Source organism: Hypanus sabinus, chromosome 14, assembly GCF_030144855.1.
Source record: "Hypanus sabinus isolate sHypSab1 chromosome 14, sHypSab1.hap1, whole genome shotgun sequence".
NCBI lineage: Eukaryota > Metazoa > Chordata > Chondrichthyes > Myliobatiformes > Dasyatidae > Hypanus > Hypanus sabinus.
Genome location: NC_082719.1, coordinates 69196248 through 69210553, shown reverse-complemented (window position 1 = coordinate 69210553; position 14306 = coordinate 69196248). Strand labels below are relative to the sequence as shown.

The 14306-nt window shown below is 39.9% G+C and overlaps 2 protein-coding genes across 6 annotated transcripts in view; one reads left to right on the top strand and one right to left on the bottom strand.

Annotated features, from left to right (window-relative positions):
* Positions 1 to 5446, top strand: part of mtrex (Mtr4 exosome RNA helicase) — a 119361-nt gene extending 113915 nt beyond the window's left edge. The window contains exons 26-27 of the mRNA XM_059989405.1: positions 468 to 572; positions 5140 to 5446. Of these exons, the coding sequence (XP_059845388.1) occupies positions 468 to 572; positions 5140 to 5192 (158 nt within the window). The 3' untranslated portion in view covers positions 5193 to 5446. The remainder of the gene's footprint in view (positions 1 to 467; positions 573 to 5139) is intronic.
* The window catches only part of plpp1a (phospholipid phosphatase 1a), a 106514-nt gene continuing 97520 nt past the window's right edge, over positions 5313 to 14306 (bottom strand). For all 5 annotated transcript variants that reach the window (XM_059989406.1, XM_059989408.1, XM_059989407.1 and 2 more), the window contains 2 exons: positions 8533 to 8709; positions 5313 to 5822 (listed from right to left, as the gene is read on the bottom strand). In XM_059989406.1, coding sequence (XP_059845389.1) covers positions 5700 to 5822; positions 8533 to 8709 — 300 coding nt within the window. In that variant the 3' untranslated portion in view covers positions 5313 to 5699. The remainder of the gene's footprint in view (positions 5823 to 8532; positions 8710 to 14306) is intronic.

Sequence of the window (14306 nt, the reverse complement as noted above, 5' to 3'; positions counted from 1 at the left end):
CAGCCTAAGACCCAAAGGGAAAGTACACAATTGACATTATTGGGTAACTCTCAAGGACAAACTTGTTACCAGAACATCCTTTCAATCACACATTTTGAAAGGCTTTTGTTTTAAAGATGAAATTAAACTGATAATTCATTTGCACATTGTATGAGTTGACCAAGTGCGCCATAAACAAAAACGATTTTTGGGCTTTCCTGTTTATCAGCTACACAACAGTTTATGATACTGAAATTCAAATTCTGCAGCCTGTTATTGGACTTCTTATCCATGATTTAGTACTTTTTAATCAAAATTAGGTTTTTTTTGTTGTCATAGAAAAGGATGTGCAAAATCGTTTATTTTGGAGCACAGAACTAATTTGGGTGTTTTGGAGGTTGCTGCATTGTATCTTGTTGTAATTTTAGTGGTTAAATTTATATTTGCTGCAAAGATTCTCTTGTCAACTAACTTTAAATTTTAAACAGGAAGTATAATTCGTTGCATGAGGCGACTGGAAGAACTCCTTCGACAGATGTGCCAAGCAGCAAAGGCCATTGGAAACACAGAGCTAGAAAACAAATTTGCAGAAGGTTTGTGTTTAACTGTTACAGTAAGGAGAGATCAATCATGTTTGTTATTCTGCAGTCATACATCAACAGATTACAGGGAGTTGTGAAGGAAGTTGAGAAGCAGGACCTCAAATTATCTCGGGATTACTGTCTGTGCCACGTGACACAGTGAGTATAGAACTAGAATGAGGTGGAGGATAAATGTGTGGCTGAGGGATTGGAGCAGGGGACAGGGATTCAGATTTCTGGATCATTGGGACAGGTGTGACCTGTGCAAAAAGGATGGGTTGCACTTGAATCCCAGGAGGGCAAATATCCTGGTGGGGAGGTTTGCTAAGGCTATTGGAGAGAGTTTAAACTAGAATGGCTGGGGGTTGGGAACTGAACTAAGGTGATGGAGGAAAGGGAAGTTGGCTCACAAATATAGAAAGCTTGGAGACATTGTGAAAGGGAGGATAGACAGGTGATAGAGAAGGGACACACTCAGACTGTAGGTTTGAGATGTGTATATTTTAATGCAAGGAGTATTATGAATAAAGCGTGGATCAGCACTTGGAGCTATGATGCTGTGGCCATTACAGAGACTTTGGTGGTGCAGTGGCAGGAATGGCTACTTCAAGTGCCAGGCTTTAGATGTTTCAGAAAGGACAGGGAGGGAGGCAAACAAGGTGGGGGTGTGGCACTGTCGATCAGAGATAGTGTCACGGCTGCAGAAAAGGAGGAATTCATGGATGGGTTGTCTACGGAGTCTCTGCGGGTGGAAGTTAGGTATAGGAAAGGGTCAGTAATTCTACTGGGTGTTTTTATAGACCACCCAATAGTAACAGGGACATTCAGGAGCAGATAGGGAGACAGATTCTGGGAAGGAGTAATAATAAGTGTTGTTGTATGGGATATTTTTATTTCCCAAATTGGCATCTCCCTAGTGTGAAGGGTTTAGATGGACTAGAGTTTGTTAGGTGTGTTCAAAAAGGTTTCTTGACACAATATGTAGATAAGCCCACAAGAGGAGAGGCTGTACTTGATCTGGTATTGGGAAATGAACTTGGTCAGGTATCAGGTGGGAGAGCATTTTGGAGATAGTGATCACAATTCTGTCTCCTTTACCATAGCGTTGGAGAGAGATAGGAACAGACAAGTTAGGGAAACGTTTAATTGGAATAAGGGGAAATATGAGGCTATCAAGCAGGAATGTGGAAGCATAAATTGGAAACATATGTTCTCAGGGAAACGTACAGAAGAAATGTGGCAAATGTTCAGGGGATATTTGCGTGGGGTTCTACAAAGGTACATTCCAATGAGACAGGGAAAGGATGGTAGGGTACAGGAACTGTGGTGTACAAGGACTGTTGTAAATCTAGTTAAGAAGAAAAGAAGAGCTTACGAAAGGTTCAAAAAAACTAGGTAATGATAGAGATCTAAAAGATTATAAGGCTAGCAGGAAGGAGTTTAAGAATGAAATTAGGAGAGCCAGAAGAGGCTGTGAGAAGGCTTTGTCAGACAGGATGAAAGAAAACCCCAAGGCATTCTACAAGTATGTGAAGAGCAAGAGGAAAAGATGTGAGAGGATAGGACCAATCAAGTGTGACATTCGGAAAGTGTGTATGGAACTGGAGGAGATAGCAGAGGTACTCAATGAACACTTTGCTTCAGCATTCACTACAGAAAAGGATCTTAGCAATTGTAGTGATGACTTGCAGCAGACTGAAAAGCTTGAGCATGTAGATATTAAGGAAGAGGATGTGCTGGAGCTTTTAGAAAGCATCAAGTTGGATAAGTCACCTGGACCAGATGGGATGTACCCAAGGCTACAGTGGGAAGCTAGGGCGGAGATTGCTGAGCCTCTGGCGATGATCTTTGCATCATCAATGAGGACGGCAGAGGTTCTGGAGGATTGGAGGGTTGCGGATGTGGTTCCCTTATTCAAGAAAGGAAGTAGGGATAGCCCAGGAATTTTAGACCAGTGAGCCTTAATTCCGTTGTTGGCCAGTCGATGGAGAAGATCCTAAGAGGCAGGATTTATGAACATTTGGAGTGGCATAAATGATTAGGCTTTGTCAGAATGGCTTTGTCAAAGGCAGGTCATGCCTAACGAGCCTGATTGAATTTTTTGAGGATGTGACTAGACACATTGATGAAGGTAGAGCAGTAGATGTAGTGTATATGGAATTCAGCAAGGCATTTGATAAGATACCCCATGCAAGGCTTATTGAGAAAGTAAGAGACATGGGATCCAAGGGGACATTGCTTTGTGGATCCAGTATTGGCTTGCCCACTGAAGGCAAAGAGCGGTTGTAGATGGGTCACATAGAGGTTGGTCACCAGTGGTGTGCCTCAGGGATCTGTTCTGGGACCCCTTCTCTGTGATTTTTATAAATGACCTGGATGAGGAAATGGGGGGATGGGCTTGTAAATTTGCTGATGACACAAAGGTTGGATAGTGTGGAGGGTTGTCAGAGGTTACAGTGGGACAATGATAGGATGCAAAACTGGGCTGAGAAGTGGCTAATGGAGTTCAACCCAGGTAAGTGTGAGGTGGTTCATTTTGGTAGGTCAAATATGATGGCAGAATATAGCATTAATGGCAAGACTCTTGGAAGTGTGGAGGATCAGAGGGATCTTGGGGTCCGAGTCCAAAGGACACTCAAAGCTGATACTCAGGTTAACTCTGTTAAGAAGGCATACAGTGCATTGGCCTTCATCAATCGTGGGATTGAGTTTAAGAGCTGAGAGGTAATGTTGCAGCTACATAGGACCCTGGTCAGACCCCACTTGGAGTACTGTGCTCAGTTCTGGTCACCTCACTACAGGAAGGACTTGGAAGTCATAGAAAGGATGCAGAGGAGATTTACTAAGATGTTGCCTGGATTGGGAAGCATGCCTTATGAGAATAGGTTGAGTGAACTCGGCCTTTTCTCCTTGGAGCGACGGTGGATGAGAGCTGACCTGATAGAGGTGTACAGGATAATGAGAGGCATTGATCATGTGGATAGACAAAGGCTTTTCCCCAGGGCTGAAAAGGCTGGCATTAGAGGGCATAGTTTGAAGGTGCTTGAAAGCAGGTATAGAGGAGTTGTCGAGGGTAAGATTTTTTACGCAGAGTGGGGAGTGCGTGGAATTGGCTGCTGGTGGCGGTGGTGGAGGCGGAAACAATAGGGTCTGTTAAGAGCCTCCTGGATGGCTATGTGGAGCTTAGAAACATTGAGGGCTATGGGTAATCCTAGGTAGTTCTAAGGTAAGGACATGTTCGACACAACTTTGTGGGCTGAAGGGCCATTATCGTACTGTAGGTTTTTTATGTTTCCATAGTAATCTTGTTTGCACTGGTAAATGACTCAGTGCGTTTCTGACCACTGTATATATTTACCTTCCATCCATGTAAAAGTGGTATACCCTCAAAGGAAATATCTCCTCTCCCCAGGTTTGTCTACAACTTCAGGTATATATTGACATTAGGCAGATTGAGTGAGGGTGAGGAAAGTTCATTAACTTCAAAATGAAGCCCGAGCTCTCTGAAATCTCCATGACTGAAGGAGATTTGGAAGTGATAGGTAAATGAGGGATGGAGCATCTAAGATGCTTACTTCAGGTAAATTAGAGAAATCATTTTCTAAATCCCAGTTTAAGTACAGGAAGAGTTCATGCAGTAGTATGAGCTTTCTTCTTTCTGTGAATTAATGTTGTAGCTTGTTTTGAGATTGAGATCTTGACTGATCATTGCAGTTAATAAATGCTTCAAACTTTAGCTGTGGTGATCTGTAGCTTAAACTTGTTCATGTACCTTTTGAAGGTTGTTTCTCATAATGATTGGATCGTATTGCTAGGGCCTGTAGGACAGCAAAAATGGCATCTTTCCAATTGCCTTGCCCAATTTGTTAGTTAAATGCAATACAACTTTGGACACAATAAATATTAGCAACTCTTAATCCTACAAAATTTGGGTACTCTGTCACAAATACAATAAGATCAAGCTTTCAGAATCAATTCTTATGGACTGGGATCTTTTGCATTTATAATACCATGTCTTGTTACCTCAGAATTCTTGTTCTTGAAGAATAAAATAAACCAGTGATCTACAACTAGATTACAACTGAATGAAATGTGGTGGAAAGGTGTTCAAGATCAGAATCAGGTTTATTTTCACTGATGTACGGGTTGTTAAGAAATCTGTTTTGTTGCAGCAGTACAGTGCAAAACATAATCACTATCAGTTACAATAAGAAATCGATAACGCAAAAGGGGAATAGTGCGATAGTGTTCGTAGGTTTGTGGAGCCACGCGCTATGATTGAGTGGTCTGACACTTAGGTTAGATTAGGTTTATACACCAGGGTGCAGAAAATATTTTAAATGTCATGATTTGCTTCTTGCTTAACATATCCACGGAGTCATAAGATCATGTTGCAGCTGTCAGGAAGAGAGCTGCTCCTTTACATGGAGGAGATTTTTCTCTATTGCTTTATCTTGCAAATTTCTACTGGCTGGCAGAGGGTGCAAAGAATGCAGAAAGGAATACCCAAAAAGGACAACTGTTAGAGCACAGTAATTTTTCTCACTTAATTGCTTATGTATTAATTCTTTTTTTTCAGGCATATCCAAGATCAAAAGAGATATTGTATTTGCAGCAAGTCTTTACTTATAATTTTAAAAAAGGCACTGTCAATGACATTTACATTTGGGCTGAGTCAGACATTAAATCACGTTTTAAAGGACCCACCAAGAGACCAGTCTTCAATAAACAGTCAACAACTGAGCACTGTCAGAACTTTGAAAGACATTTTATTTTCCTTTGAATTTATACATAGTGTGGCCCTCAAGGACCAAAAAGCAAACTTCAGTATGGAAACTGCACATGGAAAACATTGCTGTTATTTTATTAAACTTTTACATCTTGAACTACTGTGTGGCAATTTATTTGGATGATAAAAGCTTTTTATAAGGGAAAGCACAGTAGAAATAAAATACCTGTATTCATAAACAAAATGTAATCATTATATATGTGTATGTTTATAACATGGAGTGGATTCCAAGAGTATAGCAGGTGTTTATTCATAAAGATAGTTATCTACTTAAGTGACTAGGTGTTTTAGTCTGGAAATATGCTTTGTTTTACAACACATTTACATTCATTGACGCCTGCGACAATTCTTTATTGATTATTCCTGGCATAATGGTTTCCTTGTGTTTCATGCAAAGCAGCGTGTGAACTTTCCTCATCTTTTGGTAAAATTCTGCGGTGTTTCTCTTTGAAAAAATCTGACACAAACACCACCTAGTTGAAAAAATATATAGTATTAGATCACAAACAAGTGAAAATGTGGAGATGCTATTAATTCAAGCAACACACACAAAATGCTGGAGGAACTCAGCAGGTCAGGTGGCATCTGTGGGAAATGTTCCAGCCCAAGACCCTTCAGCAGGACCGGAGAAAAAGATGAGTAGGTTTAAAAGGTGGGAGGGGGAGGTGAAGGAGAAACACAAGGGTATGTATAAAACTAGATTATTATTTTCATCTCTCCTAAACTACATTCAAACATACAGTCAGACACTGAAATAGGTTCGTTCAGCCCAACACATCTCCATGCTAACCAAGAAGCCATTTGCCTGCATTTAGCCCACGTCGCTGTGAATTTTTCATCATTAGAACTGGCTGTGTATGTTTAGTGAATGTGGTATGAAAATTGCAGAAGGCAGAGAAGTGGAAAATGGGATTCAGAACGTGTGTGAGGTTGTACATTTGGAGAAGGCGGAACAAGGAAATAGGGAATGAAAAGTAGTTCATAAAGGGTAGTGTGAAGTAGGAGGGCTTTGTGGGTGACCACAGATCTTTAGATTTAGTAGGATGTAGAAAATGTTAAGGCAGCATATGGAATGTTTGTCCTTTTTGATGTTGGTATATAAGTTATAACATAGCAATTTGACATGGTTAGTTAAATGGGATTTAAAGAGTTCTTTTGAATGTTTGACAAAAGTGTGAGGTAATATATTTTGGGAAGATGGATTCCTTGTAAGACACAGGAAATAGCTGGGTCCTTTAGAAACACATGTGCAGAGAGCTCTTGGGATGCCAGTGGAAAGCAGGTGGAAGGGTAGTGCATGAGGTACACCTGGCTTCATTGGCTGAAGAATTGGGATATCACTTTGCTGTATAAAATTGGTTAGGCCACTCTTTTTTGTTGTGTACTGTTCTGGTTGCCACATTCTAAGAAAGATGTGGTAGCAACAGAGGCAGAGGAGATTCACCAGGATGTTGCCTGTAATGGGGAGCTGCAAGTTATAGAGAGATTGGAAAGGCTGGAATGAAGGTGACCTTACTGAAGTTCATAAAATTACGGACAGGATAGATGGACAATTTTTTTCTGGGGGAATTGAGTCCAGAAATAGCATAAATTTTAGGTGAGAGAGGGAAAAAGAACAGGAGGGCACAGGTTAAAAGTGAAACTAAAGTTTAAAGGAGATTGCAGGATTAAGATTTTCTACACAGAGTACAGATATCTAGAGGAGGATACAATTACAAAATTTAAAAGGTTTTTGATAGGAAAACTATAGAAACATAGAGGTTTAATAAAGGGATTAACATAGACTGGCATTGCAGCCAGCATGGACAGGGTGCGCAGTAAGGATCCATTTCTGTTTGCCACCATATATTGTTGATCACAATTTCTCCTTGAACTAAATTAAGACAATTTATCTGGAGATTGTTAGAACTAGAATCTGATGAAGGACTAAGTAGGTGGGGATGACAGGCTTACATCCCCGAAGGACACCTGTAAACCAGATTATAACAATCTGGTTTTGTTACTAAGGCCATCGCATTCTTAATTCTGAAGTTATTTAAGTAACTGAATTTTCAGTCAGAGGTGGGGTTTAGGTGTGTGAAGTTGAGAAGTGTAGGTGGGGTGAACATTTCCCCCAGCAGAGAGACCATGAGGCATAAAAACAGTATTCAGAGTCATAGAGCACCACAGCACAGTAACAACCCAGCTAGTCTGTACCAAACTCCTCTTCTGCCTAGTCCCATCAACCCATCCCTGGACCATAGTCCTCCATGCCCCTCTCATCCATGTACATATCCCAAACCTCTCTTAAATGTTGTAATTGAACCAGCTTGCACCACCTGGAAAGATTAGGTAGATGGTAGGGATCTAAGATGCACTGTTTGAAAAAGGATGATGGAGGCAGTAATCCTCATTGCATGAATCTGAATGAGCACTGGCATGTAGCCTGTAGAGATACTAACTGCTGAGAAATAGCACAAGGGGCCAAATGATCATCTCCTGCACCATAAATTTCTACCACTCGTATATTTAGATTTTGAATTACATTATTAAAAACAGAATTCAGGAATAAACCATCACAGAGAAGTCTAATGTCTGCTGGAATACACAGTCCCTGAACATATTCACTGTACTGTTCAAAAGAAAGATAAATCAACTAAACAATTAGCTGGCCCTTCAAGTATCCAGCTTGCTGCCAGTAACCCTACCCACCTCCACTGGTCCAGGTGCAAAGGACATCTCACTGGCCTTCTGCACCCAGAAGTCTAGGGGCAACCTCCCCCAAATACCCAGATGGCTTTTGTCAGACAAAGCTGTGAAGCAGTTTTAAGTTCCTAAATTTCTCTAATAATCACAATTCTCAACATGGTCAGATCAAATCATTAGAATGCTAAAGCACTGGCTGAGAACCCCCGCTGAAAAGAATGGAGTCCCTACCCTAATGCAACCCAAGTTCTAGTATTGATCTCTGCCTGTGGTGATCTATCTGTCACCAAGTCCAACGCTTACTGTCAGTCCCATATCCATGACTTGCTTACCATAGATGGGAATCCATCAATTTTTTTTTCAGATATTGCCAAACATTTTGAACATTTTCAGCATTTTTATTACTTCTAAATTTCCAGAAAATGATGTATATTTACTTTAATGATAAACCATTTTATTGAAGATAATGCAATAAAGGAGGAACTTGTTTCTACTTACAACAAGTATTGCTGCAATTGCTCCCTCTATGAGTCCAGTTAACACATCACTCCAGTGATGTTTATAATCAGACACACGTGAAAGTCCCACGTAAACTGAAGCTGCGATTAAACCGAACTGAAGTGTTGGACGCAGCAGTCTGGACCAGTCACCCACCATTCGTGCCTGCAGATAAAGCTGATGAAAAAAGTAAATTTTAGTTAAATCTTGAATATGTTTTACTAAGTTATTAACATTATGAGTTTTTTAGTAAGTAAAACAAACTCTCTCACTGATTGATAGTTATACTTTAATCCATCTGATCTGGAATTTCCACCTCTACTTAATAATTTACTTTTTGCTACTATTTTCAAACTCAAAGGTCTTGTTCTTTATGGTGAAAACCTTTTGAGGAAAGTTATTTTAATGTCCAAGGCAAGCTATACTTAGGATTAAAATATGAAAAGTAATTACATATTAACTGGCTTTTCATTAAATGAATTAAAACTTTGTGACTGGTTTCAGGATTATGCACATTATTAAAAGAAATATTACCATTAGAGAGTATCTTGTGTATTGTTACGGTGTGATAAGTTTCACCTTCCTATAACCTATAGCTGTGTAAAAATTGATGACACAGGCCTGGGTATTATGAGCTATTACAAAGGGGCTGCAATGGCGTTTTTAGAATCAAGAGAGATTTTATCTTCTCTATATTTCTAATTTCACCACAAAGGCCTTTAACTGTTAAGCACATCCTTGATACTTTCCAGGTCTATGAATTGTACTCTACTTCATTAAGGAAAGCTTAAATAACAGTGGACTAGTGAACATTATCTTTCCTCTATTCACCCTGCCTTAAAATGTATTGCCTTCTTCTCTGAAGACTTGTACAGAAAGATGATTTCACAGGTTCCAGGCAAAAACCAGAGTCAAACTCAGGTTCACACATGCACCGTGAAAGGAAATCACTCTAAATATCCCATCCAATTCATCTTGTATGTGGTATTCCACTAGGAAATGGCATGGTATTTGTGCTTCAAAATAACCTTCATTACTCTGTCAAACCAGGAAGGGAAAGTCAGCTCTCCATTCATTTGGAGAAGTGTGAATGATTGGCACACAAAATACTACAGAATAAACTAAACTGAAATTTCTCTTTTTTAAACAGTAAATGGTTTACTTCAAATGAAAGGCAAGGAAGAGAAAACTAAAGTTTGGAGATTGATCTGAATTAAGAAAAATTCATTTCCTTTAATGTTTTGCTTTTATGTGTTTTGAGGTTTTTTCCTGGGTTTTGGCTTATTAATGACAGAAATTTAAACAGAAGTCATTCCCTTTGCCGCCTCTATTCCATTATAGTAAAAAGGAAAGGAGCCTCGATTAGTGAATATAAGCAACACTCCAAAAATGGTTGTAAAACAAGATAGGAAGGTGTTTTTGGGGTTAGTACGTATAGCAAATAAATTCAGCAAATGACTTCAGCCACCAGTTTTCTGATGTGAATATGAACTGTGGATTAAATCTAAAATGCAGTTTTGAACAATGGGTTCCACAGAACCATGAACCACAATTAATTGGAGGACACCCCTGTTAATTGGAAGACAATACAGATTAAATTTGAATGTCCATCATGTAGGTGTGAAGGGGGATGTTTGCAATTCAAAAGAAACTTTGTAACTGTGGAATTGTTGTTTGATCTGTAGCATATAAAACGTTGTGCAGTGTCGGGTCAGGCTGGCCTTTTTTCTCTGAAGTGGGTCTCAATATGATGCTTGCTCTGTCTCATTATGTTGAATGAAGAGACTGCTTTATAACTACCCGTTCTTCCCTCCGGTGACTTTCCTCGTGCGACAACAGAAGGAACTTTGAGAAATCACGTTCACCAGAACAATGCTACTGAGCAAGCTACTGGAGCAGTAGCTGACAAGCCCATGCCCTGATGGTCTTAAAAGATGTGGTTACTTAGATGGTTGATGACTTGGTTTCAATTTCCAAAATTCCTTGGTTTGGGAAAGATTTCATTAGAGTGAGATGTTATAGAGCTCTGAAATGTAGGACATCTCCGTGATCTAGATCAAATATCAGAATGTAGCTTCAGCAAGTTCTCAGGAAAGCCGGGAGAATGTTATAGTTTTATTGCTACAGAAATTGTCTACACAAGTAGGGGGGATGCACGAGAGTGCATCAGTATGTTAGTGAGCAACATCTGTGGTACTCAGTACAATGTTGGACCAAGCTCCCAAACTTGAGCCTCTAAACCCCCCCCCCCCTCTGCAACCGGGTGGGTCCTTGACTTCTTCACCAGGAAACCACAGTCTGTGGGGATCAGAAGTGACATCTCCTGCTTGCTGACAATCAATACTGGTGCACCAGTATTGCAACAACAGCCTGGTACTCAACATCAGTAAGACAAAGGGATTGATAGTGGATTTCAAGAAGGTGAAGTCGAGTTGAAGTTCCTGGCTGTCAAAACCTCTGAAGGTCTATCCTGGGCCCAATGTATTGATGCAATCAAAAAGAATGCATAACAGTGGCTGTATTTCATTAGGAACTTGAAGAGACTTGGTATGTCACAAATGCAGAGAGTATTCCAGCCGTTTGTATCACCGTCTGGTACGGAGGGTCCACTGCACAGGACTGATAAAAGCTACAGAAAGTTGTAATCTCAGCCAGCTCCATCATGGGCACTAAACTCCCCAGCAGTGAAGACACCTTCAAGAGGGGATGCCTCAAAAAGGTGGCAAGCATCATTAATGATCCCCATCAGCCAGAACATGCCCTCATCTCATTGCTACGATCAAGGAGGAGGTACAGGAGCCTTAAGTCACACACTCAATGTTTCAGGAATAGATTGTTCCCCTCCACCATCAGATTTCTGAACGGACAATGAACCCATAAACACTATCTCGCTATTTTTTCCTCTATTTTTGTGCTACTTATTTACTTTTTATGTATATATATTTATTATTGTAATTGATAGTTTTATTATGTATTGCAAAGTACTGTTGCTGCAAGACATCAAGCTTCACGACATGCCAATGATATTAAACTTGATTTTGATTCTGATTCTAATTCTTCTAATTGAGGTAGCTTACATTATCTGGAATGGCCAAGTTATCTTATGAGAAATGGTTAGATGGGCTGAGTTTGCATCTGCTAGAGTTTAAAAGAGTGAGAAGTGAGCTGTTTGGAACATACAAGATCTTGAAGAGTCCATACAGGAAGAGGGCTGGAAAGAACAAAGATAAGGCAATTTTCTTCTCTCAGTGGATCTGTTGTTTGAAATCCTACCCTACAAAGAGAGTGGAAGCAGAGTTGCTGAATATGTTTAAGGCAAAGCCAGATAAATGTTTGCTTATCAAGGGGGTGAAATGGGGAGACAGGAAAGCATAGGTAAGGTTACAATGAAGTCAGTCACAATTTTATTAAATGGCAGAGCAGACTGAGTAGCCTATCCCTTGCTCATAATTCATGATTGCAAATTCAATTAACTGCTATAAGGCAGTAAGATTATCTTGAATTATCATTTGCATTTTTGAAAAGTAATTCTTAGTTTAACTTAGCTTAAAAATGTACCTAAACATAGCAATTTCCTTTCAGCAAATTCAGCTTAGCAAGTCAATGCTGGCTCAAAGTACCATCCCTTTTTTACACTAATTTTCTCTGTAACCACTCTTTCTATATGAATTACCGAGGAGAATTTTACATTGAAACTACGACCACTTTGCCCTCAGGTTCAGCCGCAAAATTCTGCTGACACTAACTGACATTCTGAGCAGGTACCACCAGATGGCGACAGTTAATCCATACAGTTTTAAAAGCCACTTCTTCACGAAGGACAGCTAGACAAAGTACATCTGGACAAACTGCAAGAACTAAATGCTGTCATTGCTGAACCAGGGCCAAACAATATTGTTTTTAACTTTGCAAAAATGAAATACAATTTTAAAATATTTGGAAAATCCAACTTAGCACGCAACTTCCCGAGGTTAGTGGAAAGCTCCGTAAGAACAGCAAACATTTGAGTACTTACAAATTCTCTAAATACAATAAAAATGGTCAGAGTGCTGATCAACAAACTATTGAGTAATAATGAGGGAGGCTAGGTTAGTAATGGACACAAAGTTTTCAAGTGTAAGGCCACAGATCCTAATTGAAAACCTGGAGAAGAATACTGCAGAGAAGAGAAAAGAAAATGTGTGCTGTCACAAGGTTGAATGTGGTTGTGAAGGCAGAAGGAGGGAGAGGGAGAGAATGATTGATTAGGACACATCTGGACCAGTACATTTTGGCCTAATTAAGCAGCTGTCCCAATTAGCTGAAGCTTCATGGAAATAGTTAAAAACGTATTTTAAAAAATCAAGTAAAAAATTACCTATTTAAATGAAATACAGAACAAATTAGACCACAATCAATAGCACTGCAGTACTATAAATCTGTGTATTATTTCCGAATAGTTATCAACAGTAGAGTTCATACAGGGTATTCAATGAACAAGATGAGCACAGGGACCTAGTGCAGATAATGCCTTTATAGAATGCTATTGGTGTAGGGGTACAGATAAACTGTTTAGCATGTTGCAGTTGTGAAATAATTTCATTTTCATTCCTGGCCGTTTCTGTCATTTCCAAGTCTCAATGCTTGAAACCACAGTGAGCAAAACGGTTCTGAAACGTCTTACTGCTTATTTCTCACTAGCAATCAGTGACAAAAATCACTGCTTTTTGAACACAAACACAAGGAACTGACACTATTTAAAAATTTCACTCTAAGCACGGTGCAGTGTCTAACAGCTAAACAAATGCACATGACTGATGCTAGATGGAAACTTTTTGGCGACAGTCTCATGTCCCAATTAAGCAGCACATTATCCCAAATAAGCAAGGGAATCCTGCCAATTTTCTTAAACAGCTTTTCTTCTTTACGAGTTGTCCCAATTAACCAATGGCCCAATTAACTGGAATCCACTCTCCGCCATTTCATCATGGCAGATCTATTTCCCTTTCAACCCATTCTCCCCGTAATGTTTCATGCCCTGACTGATCAAGAATCTATTAACCTCCTCCTTAACTACACCCGGTGAACTGGCCTCCACATGCAGCTAAAGCAACAAAATCCACAGATTCACCACCCTCTGGCTAAAGAAATTCCTCATCTCCATTTAAATGGACAACTCTCTATCCTGAAGCCGTGCCTTCTGGTCTTAAGACACTCCCACCATAGAAAACATCTTCTCCACATACACACAATCTAGACCTTTCTACAATCAATAGATCTCAATAAGATTTCCCCCCCCCACCCCATTCTTCTAAATTTGAGTGAGTAATCAATTGTTCTTAAAACGACAAGCCTTTCAATCCCAGAATAATTCTCATGAACTTTCTCTGAACCCTCTCCAATGTCAGCACCTCCCTTCTTATATTAAGGGCCCAAAACTGCTCACGATACTCCAAGTGAGTCCTCACCAGTGCCTTATAAACCCTCACATCACAGCTTTACTTTTATATTCTACTTCTCTCAAAATTAACGCTAACATTTCTTTTACCCTACTCATGGCCAACTCAACCTGAAATTAATCTTTAAGGAATCCTGCAGGTGGACTCTCCAGTCCTTTTGCACCTAGGACTTTCTCCACGTTAGAAATAATAGTCTATGCTTTTATCCCTTCCACCAAACTGCATGACCATTCACTTCCGGACACTGTATTCCATCTGCCACTCCTTTGCCCAGTCTCCTAATCTGTCTAAATCCCTCTGCTGCCTCTGTTTCTTCAACCTGCCCCTCCACCTACC